This window comes from Magnolia sinica, chromosome 5 (genome assembly GCF_029962835.1).
Source record: "Magnolia sinica isolate HGM2019 chromosome 5, MsV1, whole genome shotgun sequence".
NCBI lineage: Eukaryota > Viridiplantae > Streptophyta > Magnoliopsida > Magnoliales > Magnoliaceae > Magnolia > Magnolia sinica.
The window spans coordinates 102,447,125-102,460,904 of record NC_080577.1 but is presented as its reverse complement, the minus strand read 5'-3'; the positions used below and the strand labels follow the sequence as shown (position 1 = coordinate 102,460,904).

The window sequence follows — 13,780 nt, the reverse complement described above, 5'->3', positions numbered from 1 at the left end:
ATGCAAGCATATTAGCATTTCTCAGATGAACGCAGGTGCATGAGATGATCAGACTGCCAATTATTAAAGGGTCGATCAACAAAATGCAAGTTCTTCAGGAAATATGAATCTTACAGGAAAGCTTGATCAGATCAACAAAGAAAGCGGACAGCTGCTGTCATCTTCGGGAGGAAGTTCCCATAATCAGACAGTTAATGTCATCGTCTTCAATTGTTTTATTTCGATTTGGAAGAAAACATGAAGAATAACTGAGCATTCAGCAGCATCAGCCTTTAAGGGCTGCACCTATTTTGACAAGCTCCTCTAGTTTCTTGCTGATTTGTGCTTGAGTAAGACCATCCAAACGGACACATCTTTCGACACCCATGTCTGCATAGAGAACACATGAAATCCATTCAGACAGGAAAACAACATTAGATCATACTCTCACAAAAGCCAACAGAAATAAGTTTTTTTCAAGTTAATGGTGATTTATTACCACAAAACGGCAAAAGCCAAATTGACAGAGAGAGATGGGAACAAACGGAGTGTGATTCTCTCATCACTCCGTTTTTATCAAAAGAGTCGGCTATTACATTAACCTCTTGGAGTCTTTGAGTATACATGAATTAAACAAACAAATAAAAAACATTCAGCCTTCAACAGAGACTGCAAATCTCACCAAAAATCGTAGACTAAACAAGGTTTGGAACAAGGAATAGAAAGCCGCATCTGGAACAAAGTTTAAAAACTTGTAACTCAACTGGGAATCAATGACTGCCAGTCAAGGTCAACTCGTAATCAGATCGAACAATAGTATCAAATTCTCTACATCAAAAAGCATACGCTAGTTTTCACAATGGAAGAGATGGAGTATGATAAGCAATACCCAACCCAGACACAAGTTGTAGTGCCATACCCAACCCAGACACAAGTTGTAGTGCCATCAGCTAATATCACAAAGGAAATAGGAGTAGACTTATTTAACCGAGAGAAAACACTATGTGCACCAGTCATAGGGTCTGACACTCTAGAATCAGTAACTCAGGGGATACTTTTAGAGCAAGCAAGACATCATACCTGATTGAACAAGAGTAACAGTGGAGGATGCATGAGTGGAACGATCTTTTAGCAATTTGGCATACTAATCCTTGGACCGTAATTGTATCACATGCAGCACCTAATTCAGAATGAGCTGAGATGGGGTGGGAAACATAACCCTCGGAACTGTCATTAGAAGATCGAACCTCATTCGCCCAAGTTGGTCGACCAATGAGATCCCAACACGTATTGACAATGTGATTAGAAAGGCCAAAATGAGAGCCCTACCAATTACCGACCACGGTTGCCACCAAAATCTGGACCACAACCTCCCCAAGTATTCCTACCTCCAAAACAACCTCACCTTGAATCTATACCACTAAATCGTCCACTATGACCACATCCACCACAACTTCCTCTCTCCCCCTTAGCAGATGAATAGCAATTAAGATGTAGATGAACTTTATGTATCTATACTAACTACATGCTGAACACAGGCAGACACCTCCGTAGCAGATGAAATTTCACTACCTCCAAGATGTTGAGCTTGCACAAGTTCAAACTTGGGACGAAGACCATATGGAATTTGGCAAAATGAAACTCCTCTCTTCGTCCTCTCATGGTCCTGTAATCAATCGATAGGGTTTGTATACATAATACATTTAGTTCTTCCCCACATACCCCATAACACCAAATAATATTCACCTACATTCTTAATTCCTTGCTGAAAAGTAAAGATATTCTCAAGCAACTCGTATATACGAGTTAAATCCTTCTTACCTTAATACATTTCTTTCAAATTTTTCAACACTTATTTTGTTGTTTTGAAAAAGATAACATTTGCACTAATATGAAGTTCCATGTTATTCCATATTAAGGATCTAATCTAAGCATCTTTTTTCAACCCAATCTTCATAATCTATTGAACTTTCAGCAGGCTTAAGGGAAGTTCAATTTTCAATTTCCTGTAAGAAATACTTGAAATTCTACTGAGGTAGCCCATTGTAAATAATTTGCACTATTAAGTTTGGTCAATTTAATTTGAAACTTCATCAATTCAGATGGAGATAGAAGATTATCTTGTAATCATTCTTGACATCTATTTTTAGGGGAGAGAAGAAATCAAACATGCAAGGAAGATCTTGAACTTAAACTTACCCAACACTTGCTTTAAAAGAGTATATATCAATTATCACCACCACACACGAACGAACCAATTTGATAACAAATACGAAAAATGATTCACATTCATTCATGACTTTTACACTTGATCTTCAAATCTCGCCATAAATGCACACAATGGCCCACTTTGAACCATCACAATTGGTTGAACACATAAGCGGGCCTCAATTACATTCACGAGTAGAGGTGGGCATCGAGTCGAGTTGGAGCGGATTAGGTCCAACTAGACTCGATCCAGTTTTTGCAAGTACCTGACCCGAACTCGATCCAATTCGGGACCGAGTCCAGCAGGGCTGACTCGATTCAAACCGATTCCTTGCTGGCCTGACCCGAACTGAGTCCGACTCGGTCAAGGAAACCGAGTCGGATTGAGTTGAGTCTGTCCGGTTGATTCGGACTGGGCTGAGTCAAGCCGAGTCGGAGACTCTAGTGATAGGAAGGAAACAGGAGGGAAATCAAGAGAGAAAGAGGGAGAGAGGAGGAGAGAAAGAAGGAGAGGAGGGAAATTGGGAGAGAAAGAGGGAGAGAAAGGAGGAGAGAAAGGAGGGAAGGAGAGGAAGTCGGCTCGGGTTACAATGCCGCATAGGTTCTAGCGGCGCCGGCTCGGGTAGGGTTAGGGTTCAGGTAGAAGAAGGGTAAAGGTTTTTTTTAAAAACAAAAGTAAAATAGACTTTATACTACCCAATTCCGGTCTGGATCGGATCGGACCGGACCGGATCGAGTTGCTACATGACCCAAACTCGACTCGGTTTGGCGTCGGATCCGAGTGGGTCTACCCGATCTGACCCGACCCTGGGTTTCGGTTCGGGTCGGATCCGACGAGTCGGGTCGAATCCTGCCCACCTCTATTCACGAGACACAACCACACAACCCACCATATGGTAGTTGAACAAAGAGAAAAAGTGACTAGTGTAAATCAGCCTCCAAACGATTTAGGATTTCACCTTAGAGAAATAAAAGAAGGAAGAGGAGAAAGGGAAAGAACCAAGGTATTGGACCAATTTCACTTTCATACCCTGTTCTTAACTAGCATTGATATATATATATATATATATATATATATATATATATATAGAGAGAGAGAGAGAGAGAGAGAGAGAGAGAGAGAGAGAGAGAGGCTAGAGTAGCATCACACGCCCTTAAAAAGTACAAAATAGCCCTCCATGCTTAAATTATTACATAAGCAAAGCTCATTGGCCTTGTGTTATATCTTTTTTTTTCCTTTAAAAATTAACACACACACACACACACAACCACATGTGAGACCATTATAGTTCACCTGCGAGATCATCGCGGTCCATCAACACATACAAATGGCGAGTTAATTAAACCAACGATGTCACGATTTGCTACATGTTACTTAACATTGAAATGCATATATGAGTAAAAGATTGGTTTCAGCCTTTGAGGTCAATTCTTACCTCAAAGGCATGGAAAAGAGCTTGTATTCTAAGCCGCCAAAAGGAAAGCACATGTGTGGCATGACCTTAACAAACTTGGACTACTATCATCCTCAAGTATTGCTTGAAGACTATGCTCGCATTAGTTAGGGAACTGAAGTTAATTAATGCAAATGAGATGGCAACCATGAGATACATTTATGAGGCGATGAATCAGGCGAACGAACAAATAGCAACGAGTTTAGAAGATGTTAAAAGGCGGTATTTGGTGATTTGGAACGTAATTGATGAGCATTGGAATCTTCAGCTTGATAGGCCCTTACATGTGGAACTTCCATGTGGATTTGAAAATAGAAACAGGCCTATATAATTGTATTGAAAGAATGGTCTAGATTCAAGGGAAATAATCATTATCAATGAGTATATGGACACGTTTAATAAGAAGGCGATGAGCTTGTTTAGAAGAGAGACCCCAAAATTAATAAGAAAGACAAAGCTACCAAGTAAAACATGTGAATTATTTTGTTTGCTAGTTGTTATTATTTTTTTAAGCGATTGTTAGTTGTTGCTTAAACGTCTATTTGATTTTTCAAGTTATTTAGTTTAATCTTTCATTCTTTATATAAATGATATATAGGTTTATGGTGTGAGAGTTATGATGATCGATGTTCAAAACTGCAAAAGCTAGCAATTCATACTTTGAGTCTAACATGTAGTGCTATTGATAGTGAGCACAATTGGAGCACTTTCAAGCAGTAGAAAATTATTCAAATAGTCTCATGAATCTCAGTCTGTATGCTTAATTATATACTTTAATTAGTTACAAAAATATTTGTTCAATCAGATACATATAAAAAAGGAGGCTGAATCCTCTCGTGTTTGCTAAATACGATCTTTAACTTTAAGTGCTCCAAGCGAAGGGAGAGCAGAATCAAGGGCTTAAGCCAATTTGCTTATCAGTTATGGACTTTGATGATGAGTGGTGGAGAGTGATGAAGGTGGAGGATCTAGCTACAATGAGATGGGCAACGTGATACGATTTAGATTTACTGAATGTTGTAGACTTGTACTGAATAGTGTGATTTAGTTATGCCAAACTAATAAGCATAAACTATTTTCTACGTCCTATAAAACTCTCTATTAGAAGTTAAGGGTAAAGCAAAAGTGGGAGAAAAAAAAGAATTTGTTCCACCTCAAATTCTCAAATTCTAAAGAAGAAGATGATGCCAACATTGATATCAATGATGATGCAGATGATGGTGCCCATGTAAATGACAAGAATAAGGGCCGAGAAGATGATTCATAGATTTTGAGGGATGGGTTGGATAATTTTTTGGACATTTTTGTTTTCTTTTTGAATTATACAGATGAATAAATATAAATGGGCAAAAGGTCCATTGATGAACTTGAGTGTAACAAAATGACACAAACTGATAAATACAAGCTGTTCAAATGATAATATCATGATTAGCCTTATTTTTTGGTGCATATTCATGAGAAAATGGGGGATTGATGTGTGTTTTTTTCCTAATTTATTTACAATTTTATAGATTTTTTATGATACTTTTTTAAGAAGATCAGAAAAATCTTATGATTTGCGACATAGTTCGCGATGGGATACAATTTATCCTCGATTACAATTCAGGATGCTATAACGATTATGATAACATATAGTTATAGTAATGCAATACCTATATGTGAGAGTATATTGCTTACCCTATAAATGATCCTTGCATCCTTATTTATAGACTACTTCAACAAACCCTAGCCCTTGATTTTGTATCTTCTAGAATTTTCTTAGGGTCTTATAGAAAGATTCCTTCTACACTCCTCGGTTCTTTCTTCCAAAAATTACCCATTTTAACAACTTAAAATCCCAAAACTACCTGATTAGGGAAGTAGACTTAGATGGTTTGGCCATTTGCAATAGAATCCAAGAACCGCACTGGTTAAGAGCGAGTAGGTTCAAGCTGAAGGCTCTAAACAGCCCAGGGAAGGCCCAAAAGGAGGTGGATAGAAGTTAAGAAAAGACTTTATGACCAATGGTTTAACTGAGGATGTTGTCCTTGATAGAGTTGAATGGTGGAATAGGATTTGTGTAACTAACCCCAATTAGCTAAGACTTAGACAATGATGATGATGACCTGTAAACTCTAAATTCCCATTACAAGCCTTTCCACACATATTTAAGCTAAGTTTCAGATAAAAAATTATACAATAGTCATCCTAGAGTTCATAGGGATGATACATTATGTCAAAAAATGAATCAGCAAGCAGGCCCATTTTGGGCCAAACAGATCACAAGCAACCCTTAGTATCATGGCTAAGGCCCAGTTTAGAGACATGTACAAAACAGCATTTAGCACCACCAGAACAACTAATGGTGTTTTGGTTGTCATGTTGTTAGGGAAATGCATATTGTGCCTCAAGAGGTCTGCTCGCACGGATTTCTCCACAAAGAGCCAGCTCAAAATGGCAAGCTAACCTAATGCTACAAATAGCTGAATTAAGCTCCAGTCCACCTAATGTAGCAACTTCCAAACCCGTATTAAATCTTAAATTTCATTAAAAATAAAAGACCAACCCTGACGTTGTAGAATGTTCCCCATCCTTCCTCAAGTGCCTAGGTTTATGCCTCATTTGAGTCCTGCAAGTCCTGTAGGACTAGAAAACACCAATACAATCTCCCCACTATCCTAAATATACCACCTTCTCAAACTGACTTACCATAAGGGGTCATTTGGCAACCTGGAATTGGAAGATTACTTACGAATCCAAATCCATGGTTTGGATTCCCCTGATATTTACATTTTGTTTGTTGTATTTGGCCACCTGGATTTTCATTATGTGGTATCCAAAAACTGTTTTTGGATGCTAGGAAAGAATATTCAAGAATTCTACTATGTATATTCACATGATATGAATTTGAAAAGGCAAATCATATCACCAGTATAATGTACGCGTCCAACATGTAAGACAATCATTGGACTAAGCCCATTATAAGATAACCTTGTCCCAAGAATGAGGCAATTCCAAGCATCAGGTAGCCCACAAAAGTAGGTCTACTCATTTCATAATTCAACCTAAAACCCCATATGTGGAAATAAATAAATAAATCAAACTGGGTTGATAAATCTAAATTGGTACTCACAATTTGGACAATTTACTCGTATACCACAAATTCAGTTGCTATGTATATGCCTGCATATCATCCATCATGCTGTACCAAAGTATCAAAGTTATTTGCAAAAATACATAAAGAAAAAGCTGTGTTAAGCCCGCACGTGTGTACAAGGAAGAGGTCAAGTACACACTACACGTGCCACCATGGCACATTGGTACAAGATCCACTCCATTCATCAGAAGCCTACCATTGTGTAGATGAACTCACTCAAGATTCAGATAGGGTCACTTGTTAGGTGGTCTACTGTTAACAAAACAAATGTACGATTGAAAAGGATAAAAAAAAAAAAAAAACATTTGTTATGGTTTCCTTATCCGCCCAATTGGTTCTAATGTTGTGGCCAACCTGCAAAATGGACCAGATCTTCTTCTCTCTTTTTTTTGGCAGGAACATCTACACAGTCATAACACCTAACAAACTACATGGATACCAAACCTGCTGGCCATGCTAGCACATGCTGGTGTGTACATGAGCTGCCTTCTTCACACACGTGGGCTTAGCAAACCATAAAAGGAGAAAGAAAAAGACAAAACTACAATGGGGATCCATCTTCTCTCACCCATACTTGTCATCTTCTTCTCCCACGGTCCCACCCCATTATCATCATAATAATAAAAATAATAAAAATTACCTGGAGGTTGGATCCTACAAGAATAGTGACTGATCACAGTCAGTGGGGACGTAATCACAGATTTGCCTCTGGCAACACTGACGGGTTCTTGTGTAATGGAAGGCAGCTGTGAAGGGTTTTCAGGTGGTGGGCGACAACAGCAATGGAGGGTTCTCGGGGGGGCACTGCTTTGGGGGGCTTGGGTGTGCACTGTGGAGAGACAATTGGTTACTCTTCTTAAATAAGCATGTCATGAGAGAGAGGCCTTAAGGAGGAATTGCCAAGTTGGATTTTGCAAGCCATCTTTTGCCAAGGAAATGAAAGTTGCTTCTACTTTGGATTTTTAACCCTGTTGAGATTCATCAAAAATCCAAGATGCAAAAACATGGAATTTAGCCCTTCTAGAAGTGGATTCCAATTCCAAGTTAACAACCCCTAATGTTTTAGCTTCCGACATCGAATTGGATTCCATTTTCAATTTGATTCTCTTTTTTTCCTACTTTCAGTTATGCTACGGCATTTTAGTCCCACTGCATATTAGTCACCACCTCGTGCCACTTTCCTAACTAGTGTCTGTTGAGGGTCAAATATTGCATATTATCCCTCATTTATATCTTGGTTTTGTGAACATGATACTGCTTAATGTCCTATTTTACTCATGTTTGTGTTGCAAGGTGAATTTGAGTGCTTGGATTGGAAAAGGTGCTTAAAGCATGGATTTGATGCTAAAAAATTACTTAGGCAAAGAATGGATCTTAGGAGACAAAGATCCATTCTTTGCCTACGTAATTCAAGATAACCAAGTAGATAAGGAACGAAGTCGAAAGAACAAGTGCAGAATTCACATTAACTGAGTCATCGATCACAGTTCGATGACATCGAAGCCACCATTCGATGACATCGAACACGGGTCGATGACATCAAATTTATTAATAAAAGTTGAGTTCGTAGCTGGACAAATTGAAGACATTTCTCAATGACTCGAGGACTTTTTCGATGACTCGAAGCCTTGCTCAATGGCATCGAAATCAGTTCGATGACATCGACTTTCCTATGGATTTTCGGCAAAACTCGCTGGACATATTGGGCACAATGTTTGATTGCTTGACGTGTTCCTCGATGATATCAAAGACCTGCTCGATGACATCGAAGGCCTACTTGATGACATCAAAGACCTTTTCGATGGCATCAAATTTATTGAAGAAATTGGATTAACTCTCTAGACTGTTTTGGACGCATTATCGATTCCTCAAACAACGCTCGATGGCATCAAAGGTAGGTTCGATGACATAGAAGGTTACACAGTCCGGATGAAGCTACAACAGCGCGAAAAAGCACGTATAAAAGGCACCTTCGATAACATCGAAGGCAGTTCGATGTCATCGAACGATTTGCGCAGAGTTACACAGAGTTACGCGGAGTGCATAAATTTGAGGCAGTTTCTGAATTTTTCCAAGTCGGTGCGAAAGAAGGTGTTGCACAATTATAAATAGGAGTCCCCAGGGCATCCCTGGGATCTATCTAGGGTTTGGAGGAGCAAAGCACAAGGGTGGAGAGCCGTCACCAAGCGTTTTTCTTCTTTCTTCCTTAGTTTTTCATGCTTTCTTCTAGTTTTATACTTTCTTCTAGGGTTTTAGATCCAATCATGTCTGTGGTTGGCTAAACCTCTTAGCTAGGGCTAAGAGGTGAAGCTTGTAGTGTGATTGGGATGTTTGTTTTGCTTTAATTCATGTTTTGGTTGAACTCTCTTGGATTCTAATTTGATTATAAGGAATATTTTCAGTTTTAATGGTTTGTTGTGACAAATTACAATAGATCTGCAATAGCTTTGAATATGTTCATTTTTTATTTTGAGATTGCTGAATTGGTAAATCCTGTTGTTTGTCATCGTCCTATGGGCATGGTTAGGTGACGGAATCCCGTCCAATCTTCCCAATTCTCCTTCTTTGATTACTAGATCTATGAAAAGTTCAGAGATCTGACCGTCTCTTCTTCCAACTGGATAAGATAGGACTCTGATTCCAGTTGTGTCCTTGAATCAAGCATAGTAGCATCCTGAGAAGCTACAAGTGGATCCTTAGAAACCCTAGTTCCCACCTCTAAATTTGCAAGTTTTAGTTAAACAATTCACAATTACTCTCTCTACAATTTCAGATTTAGATTCACATCTTCTTCTAGTTCTACTTCTAGTTGTTTTCAGAATACACACAAGATTAGTCCCTGTGGATTCGACATCGGTCTCACCAAGATTATTACTGCATCGCGACCCTACACTTGGGGCTGTGAACAGTGTCCATTAAAGGATTTTTTATGTACTTCTTTTCTCAAATTACTAGAGTAACAATCGAAATTTTATTTAATCTCATGCCCACCTTGTTGGGATTTTTGAAACGCGACCAAAAAATTTTAATATATATATATAGAGAGAGAGAGAGAGCCCATATTTTAATTTTACAGCCCTGTGGATCCCCATTTAGATATTCCAGATGTCTAGAAAAGAAAAAATCAAATCATATGGCTAGGATTTACCTGATTGGCACTATTGATGAATTGTTGATTTTGCGGACGCCATTCCTTCAATTAGAATGTCGAAGGTCACTCCCTGATATATCCCAAATGGACAAAAATTGAGTCACAACCCTTGGGATTAGGGCCAAAGGAAATGTGAGAATCTCTCTCTCTCTCTCTCTCTCTCTCTCTCTCTCTCTCTCTAACTCTGTGTGTGTGTGCAAGTGACGCCCAAGGCTCTCTCTTTCTCTCTTGTGTTGTGTCCCTCTCCCTTTGAGATAGGATGTATATCAAAGGAGGACTTAGGATTTTAGGGAGACTAAAGACACCATTTATGATACTCTACTGCCCTACATTCTTCAATATGTCCCACTACATTGGAAGTCTATAACCACACCTTATCCCATGTGTCCAAATTGATCCACTTTGGAAGTCTGTGACCCTACCTTATCCAATGTATCCAAATTGATCTAATCTTTCATATGTCATCACCATCAACCACTAGCTCAATACCCATGCAGAGCAAGTGGTAAACCATCATATCATCATCAAGTGTGATCAAAACTATTCTAATGGTCAAAGCAAAAGTTTAACAATTAAAAACATTTATAAAACCTTTTGAGCGTTGGGCCCGACGGAAAAATCACTTGATGAATATTTTACCATAATTGAGTTCCTAGGAAACCAATGGATCTCTTGTTGGCCCATGTGGATCTTAACAGACCTTGATGGATGCACCCAACCACACCCACTTTTGTTGGTCATATGATGACCTCGTAAAGTGAGACAAAGCACATATAATCAAGACCTTGATTCTTCATACTCCTCAGGTTAAGTATTAATTAGACTCAATGCATCGTCAAGTCAATCATAGTTCAGGAACGATGGGCCTCCCGGACTAGAGAATTGACCTCGATCCACCAATGCAAGTGCCCAACAAGTAGAAACCAAGAGCCTATATCATGGCACATTCACACTCCTACATGGGGTAAGGCAAATGCATGCCAACTTGACATCATGCCCGATGGTGGAGACTTTCCATCCTGACTTATCATTAGTTCCTCCATACAAGTTGACCGCGCACAAAGTAACAACCCACATGTTTATCGTGTAACCTATTAGGTGGTCATGATATAAAAAGGTAGTGAGATTCATGGCCCACAACTCTCCCTTGGTCAGCGACCATTGTGTCCACTCTCAAGTGCCCAAGGAGAACCAAAGGAATCCCTCTCTTTAAACCCACATTTATGTATGTTTGGGATAATCCCACATTAATTCTGGCATAATCACATGTCCATATGGGACCCTTGGTCATCATTATCCATAATCAAGATCATCAACATCACTAATACTGTCCATGTCATCAATGGATAATATTTACATTGGTTTTCAAGGGCACAACTCCAACATAACTACCATATCCTATACAATTTTAACCAAGTATGTACCTTAATCATCCTAAAATATCAACAATTCATGAGTATGATGATATCATAGAGAAATAAGGTGAAAACGGAAAACAAAGAAAATCTAAGATATGGCAATATTTTACCAATTACTAAAAGAAAAAACATGTTCTCTTGCACATTTGAAAATTGAAAGAGATGGGATGAGATATATCAAGAAATCACACCATATCTTGCCCAAAGCTGAGGCTCGATTCCGCGGCATTCTCGGATTAATATGGGGAGTTTCGGATTCAGGGTCTTCAAATCCTTGTAATTCGTATTCACAAATTCCCTGCACACGATGCAAAGAATCTTTGAACCATGAAATAATCATTTTTCTGCAAGTGGGGGTCCATGTCTCCATAGCCGTCCACGGTGTTGAACTGATGGGCCCCACATTGGATGGCAGATGCCCAGAAATCTCCCATGTTGGAAGATCCTAACCCTTCAATCAGTAGCATATTTCCTGTTGAGCATGGATGCTGCATCAATTTGCCCAACGCCACTGATCTAGGAACTTGGATAGTAGGATTATCTCGTTGATCAGATTTTCCGGGCATAATCCATACAAGGTGTAGTCCATCAAGATCAACGGTCTGGACCACTGAACCACGGGCCAACATGTTTGGACTCATGAACTCCTACGTCAACAAGCTGTAAACATAATTGCACGATGCATCGTTATCTAACACAGAAAATAGAGAAGAGAGAGAGAGAGAGAGAGAGAGAGAGAGAGAGAGAGAGAAATAAAATCTACCCCCACTCTGATTGATTTGCATAGACTGATTTCGTATTTTAGGAATAGAAGAAGTGAAACATGTACTATTTCAATTCCCAAAGTGAGAGATGGGTTTACGAAAAATCAATGGGGGTGGATGTACTCTGAGAAAAACAGATTTCGACCTAGGTGAAATTCAAGTAAATATCAGATAAAAGCATCTGATGTTGGTCAGATCGAAAGCAATTGATGGTGAAAAGGGTAGGAATGAGAAAAAAATATTAGAGAGAGAGAGAGAGAGAGAGAGAGAAAAGAAAAATACCGAGTAAGGGAGCTAGCAGGGGATGATTGGCAGAAGATGAAACGTAGCTCTTTCAGATTCCGAGATAGAAGCTCTCTCCATGCCATCTCTCTCTCTCTCTCTCTCTCTCTCTCTCTCTCTCTCCCTGCCTGTCTATACTCTTTCCGAGTCGGGATGCGAGGAAAGTGGCAGTGGCAATGTGCCGGACCTGGCCCTAGCCTTAAATGAAAACGGATTGGCTGGTGACACTGCCACTAGCCATTGGCTAGTGGTCTCTGCTCTGTGAGCCCCTCCATGATGTATATTTTTCATCCATGCCGTCCATACATTTTTTTCATATCATTTTATGTCATGATCCCAAAAATTAGGTTGACCCAAGTCTCAAGTGGACCACCCGGTTTTGATTGAACGATCACCATTAACAACCTCTTGGGGGCCACAAAAGTTTTGGATCAAGCTGATATTTGTTTAATCCTTCATCCAGGTCTGTATGACCTAATCAACATGTTGGATGTCAAATAACCATTACATTGGGGCCTAGGAGGTTTTTAATGGTGGACATTTAATCACTTTTGTTTTCCCATGGTGTGGTCCACATGAGATTTATATATGCTTAATTTCGTATATTATAACTAAAATTATCTTTCAAAATGGATGGACGGCATGGATGAAATATATACATCATGGTGGGGTCCACATAGCACCGACTACTAGCCACCTGGCTGGTAGCAGTCGTCAGTAGTCAAACCGCGTCCGCCTTAAACAGACCCGAAAACGGGGCTGCAACCTCAACCCGTTTGACCCAACACGAGTTTGGGTCCGGTCTGGTCCGGTTGTCAAGGTCCTCTGGTTGGGTTTTGGTTCGAAATGCCAACCCGATTTGAATCTGGGTTAAGTTCAGGTTTAGCAATTTTGTGGGCGAATAATCACATGTATTCGGGTCCAGTTGGACCCGGTTAGGTTGAGTATAGAAGACTTTGTGCCAGGTTGAAGTAAAACACCTCAGGTTGGAATTTGGGTTGAGTCAGGTTACTGGTTGGGTCCTCTTGAGGTTGGGTTAGGCCCGGGTCGACCCTCAACTCAACCCAACCTGCCAGAGTTGCACCTTAGCCCTAGCCCTATATGGCAAGCTTGTAATGGAAATTTTTAAATAATCAAAGGTACAAATAGAATAATGTAAGAAAAAAATTAGGCATCCTCTCTCTATAAATAGTTTGGTTCGATGAAATGTGTAAATGGTTTGGATGATTAGATCATGACCTAAATGCATCTAGGGCTATCATTGGCCGGGTTGGCACTTTGAGCTTTCAGGCATGGCCCACTCACTTCAAGCTTTCAGGCATGGCCCACTCAACCCAAATTCAAATTGGGCTGGCATATGCCCCCAAGAGCTTAGGCCAGACCTAATA

The 13,780-nt window shown here is 39.7% G+C and overlaps 1 protein-coding gene across 1 annotated transcript; it reads right to left on the bottom strand.

The window, feature by feature from the left end:
• Positions 1 to 75: 75 nt before the first annotated feature.
• LOC131246478 (NADH dehydrogenase [ubiquinone] 1 alpha subcomplex subunit 2) lies at positions 76 to 12,559 on the bottom strand. Its single transcript, XM_058246645.1, has 3 exons — positions 12,393 to 12,559; positions 11,538 to 11,644; positions 76 to 369 (listed from the first exon to the last, which is right to left on the bottom strand). The coding sequence occupies exons 1-3, from the start codon at positions 12,476 to 12,478 to the stop codon at positions 266 to 268; spliced, it is 297 nt and encodes a 98-aa protein (XP_058102628.1). The 5' UTR covers positions 12,479 to 12,559; the 3' UTR covers positions 76 to 265.
• Between the last annotated feature and the right edge of the window lie 1,221 nt (positions 12,560 to 13,780).

Bases quoted from the DNA above. Each gene is read 5' to 3' on its own strand.
- LOC131246478 (XM_058246645.1), bottom strand. From the start codon at position 12,478: ATGGCATGGAGAGAGCTTCTATCTCGGAATCTGAAAGAGCTACGTTTC. The intron at 11,645-12,392 runs GTATTTTTCTTT...CATCGTGTGCAG, and splicing joins CCTGCTAGCTCCCTTACTCG to GGAATTTGTGAATACGAATT. The intron at 370-11,537 runs GTGTGATTTCTT...TTCTCTATGCAG, and splicing joins TCAGCTTTGGGCAAGATATG to ACATGGGTGTCGAAAGATGT.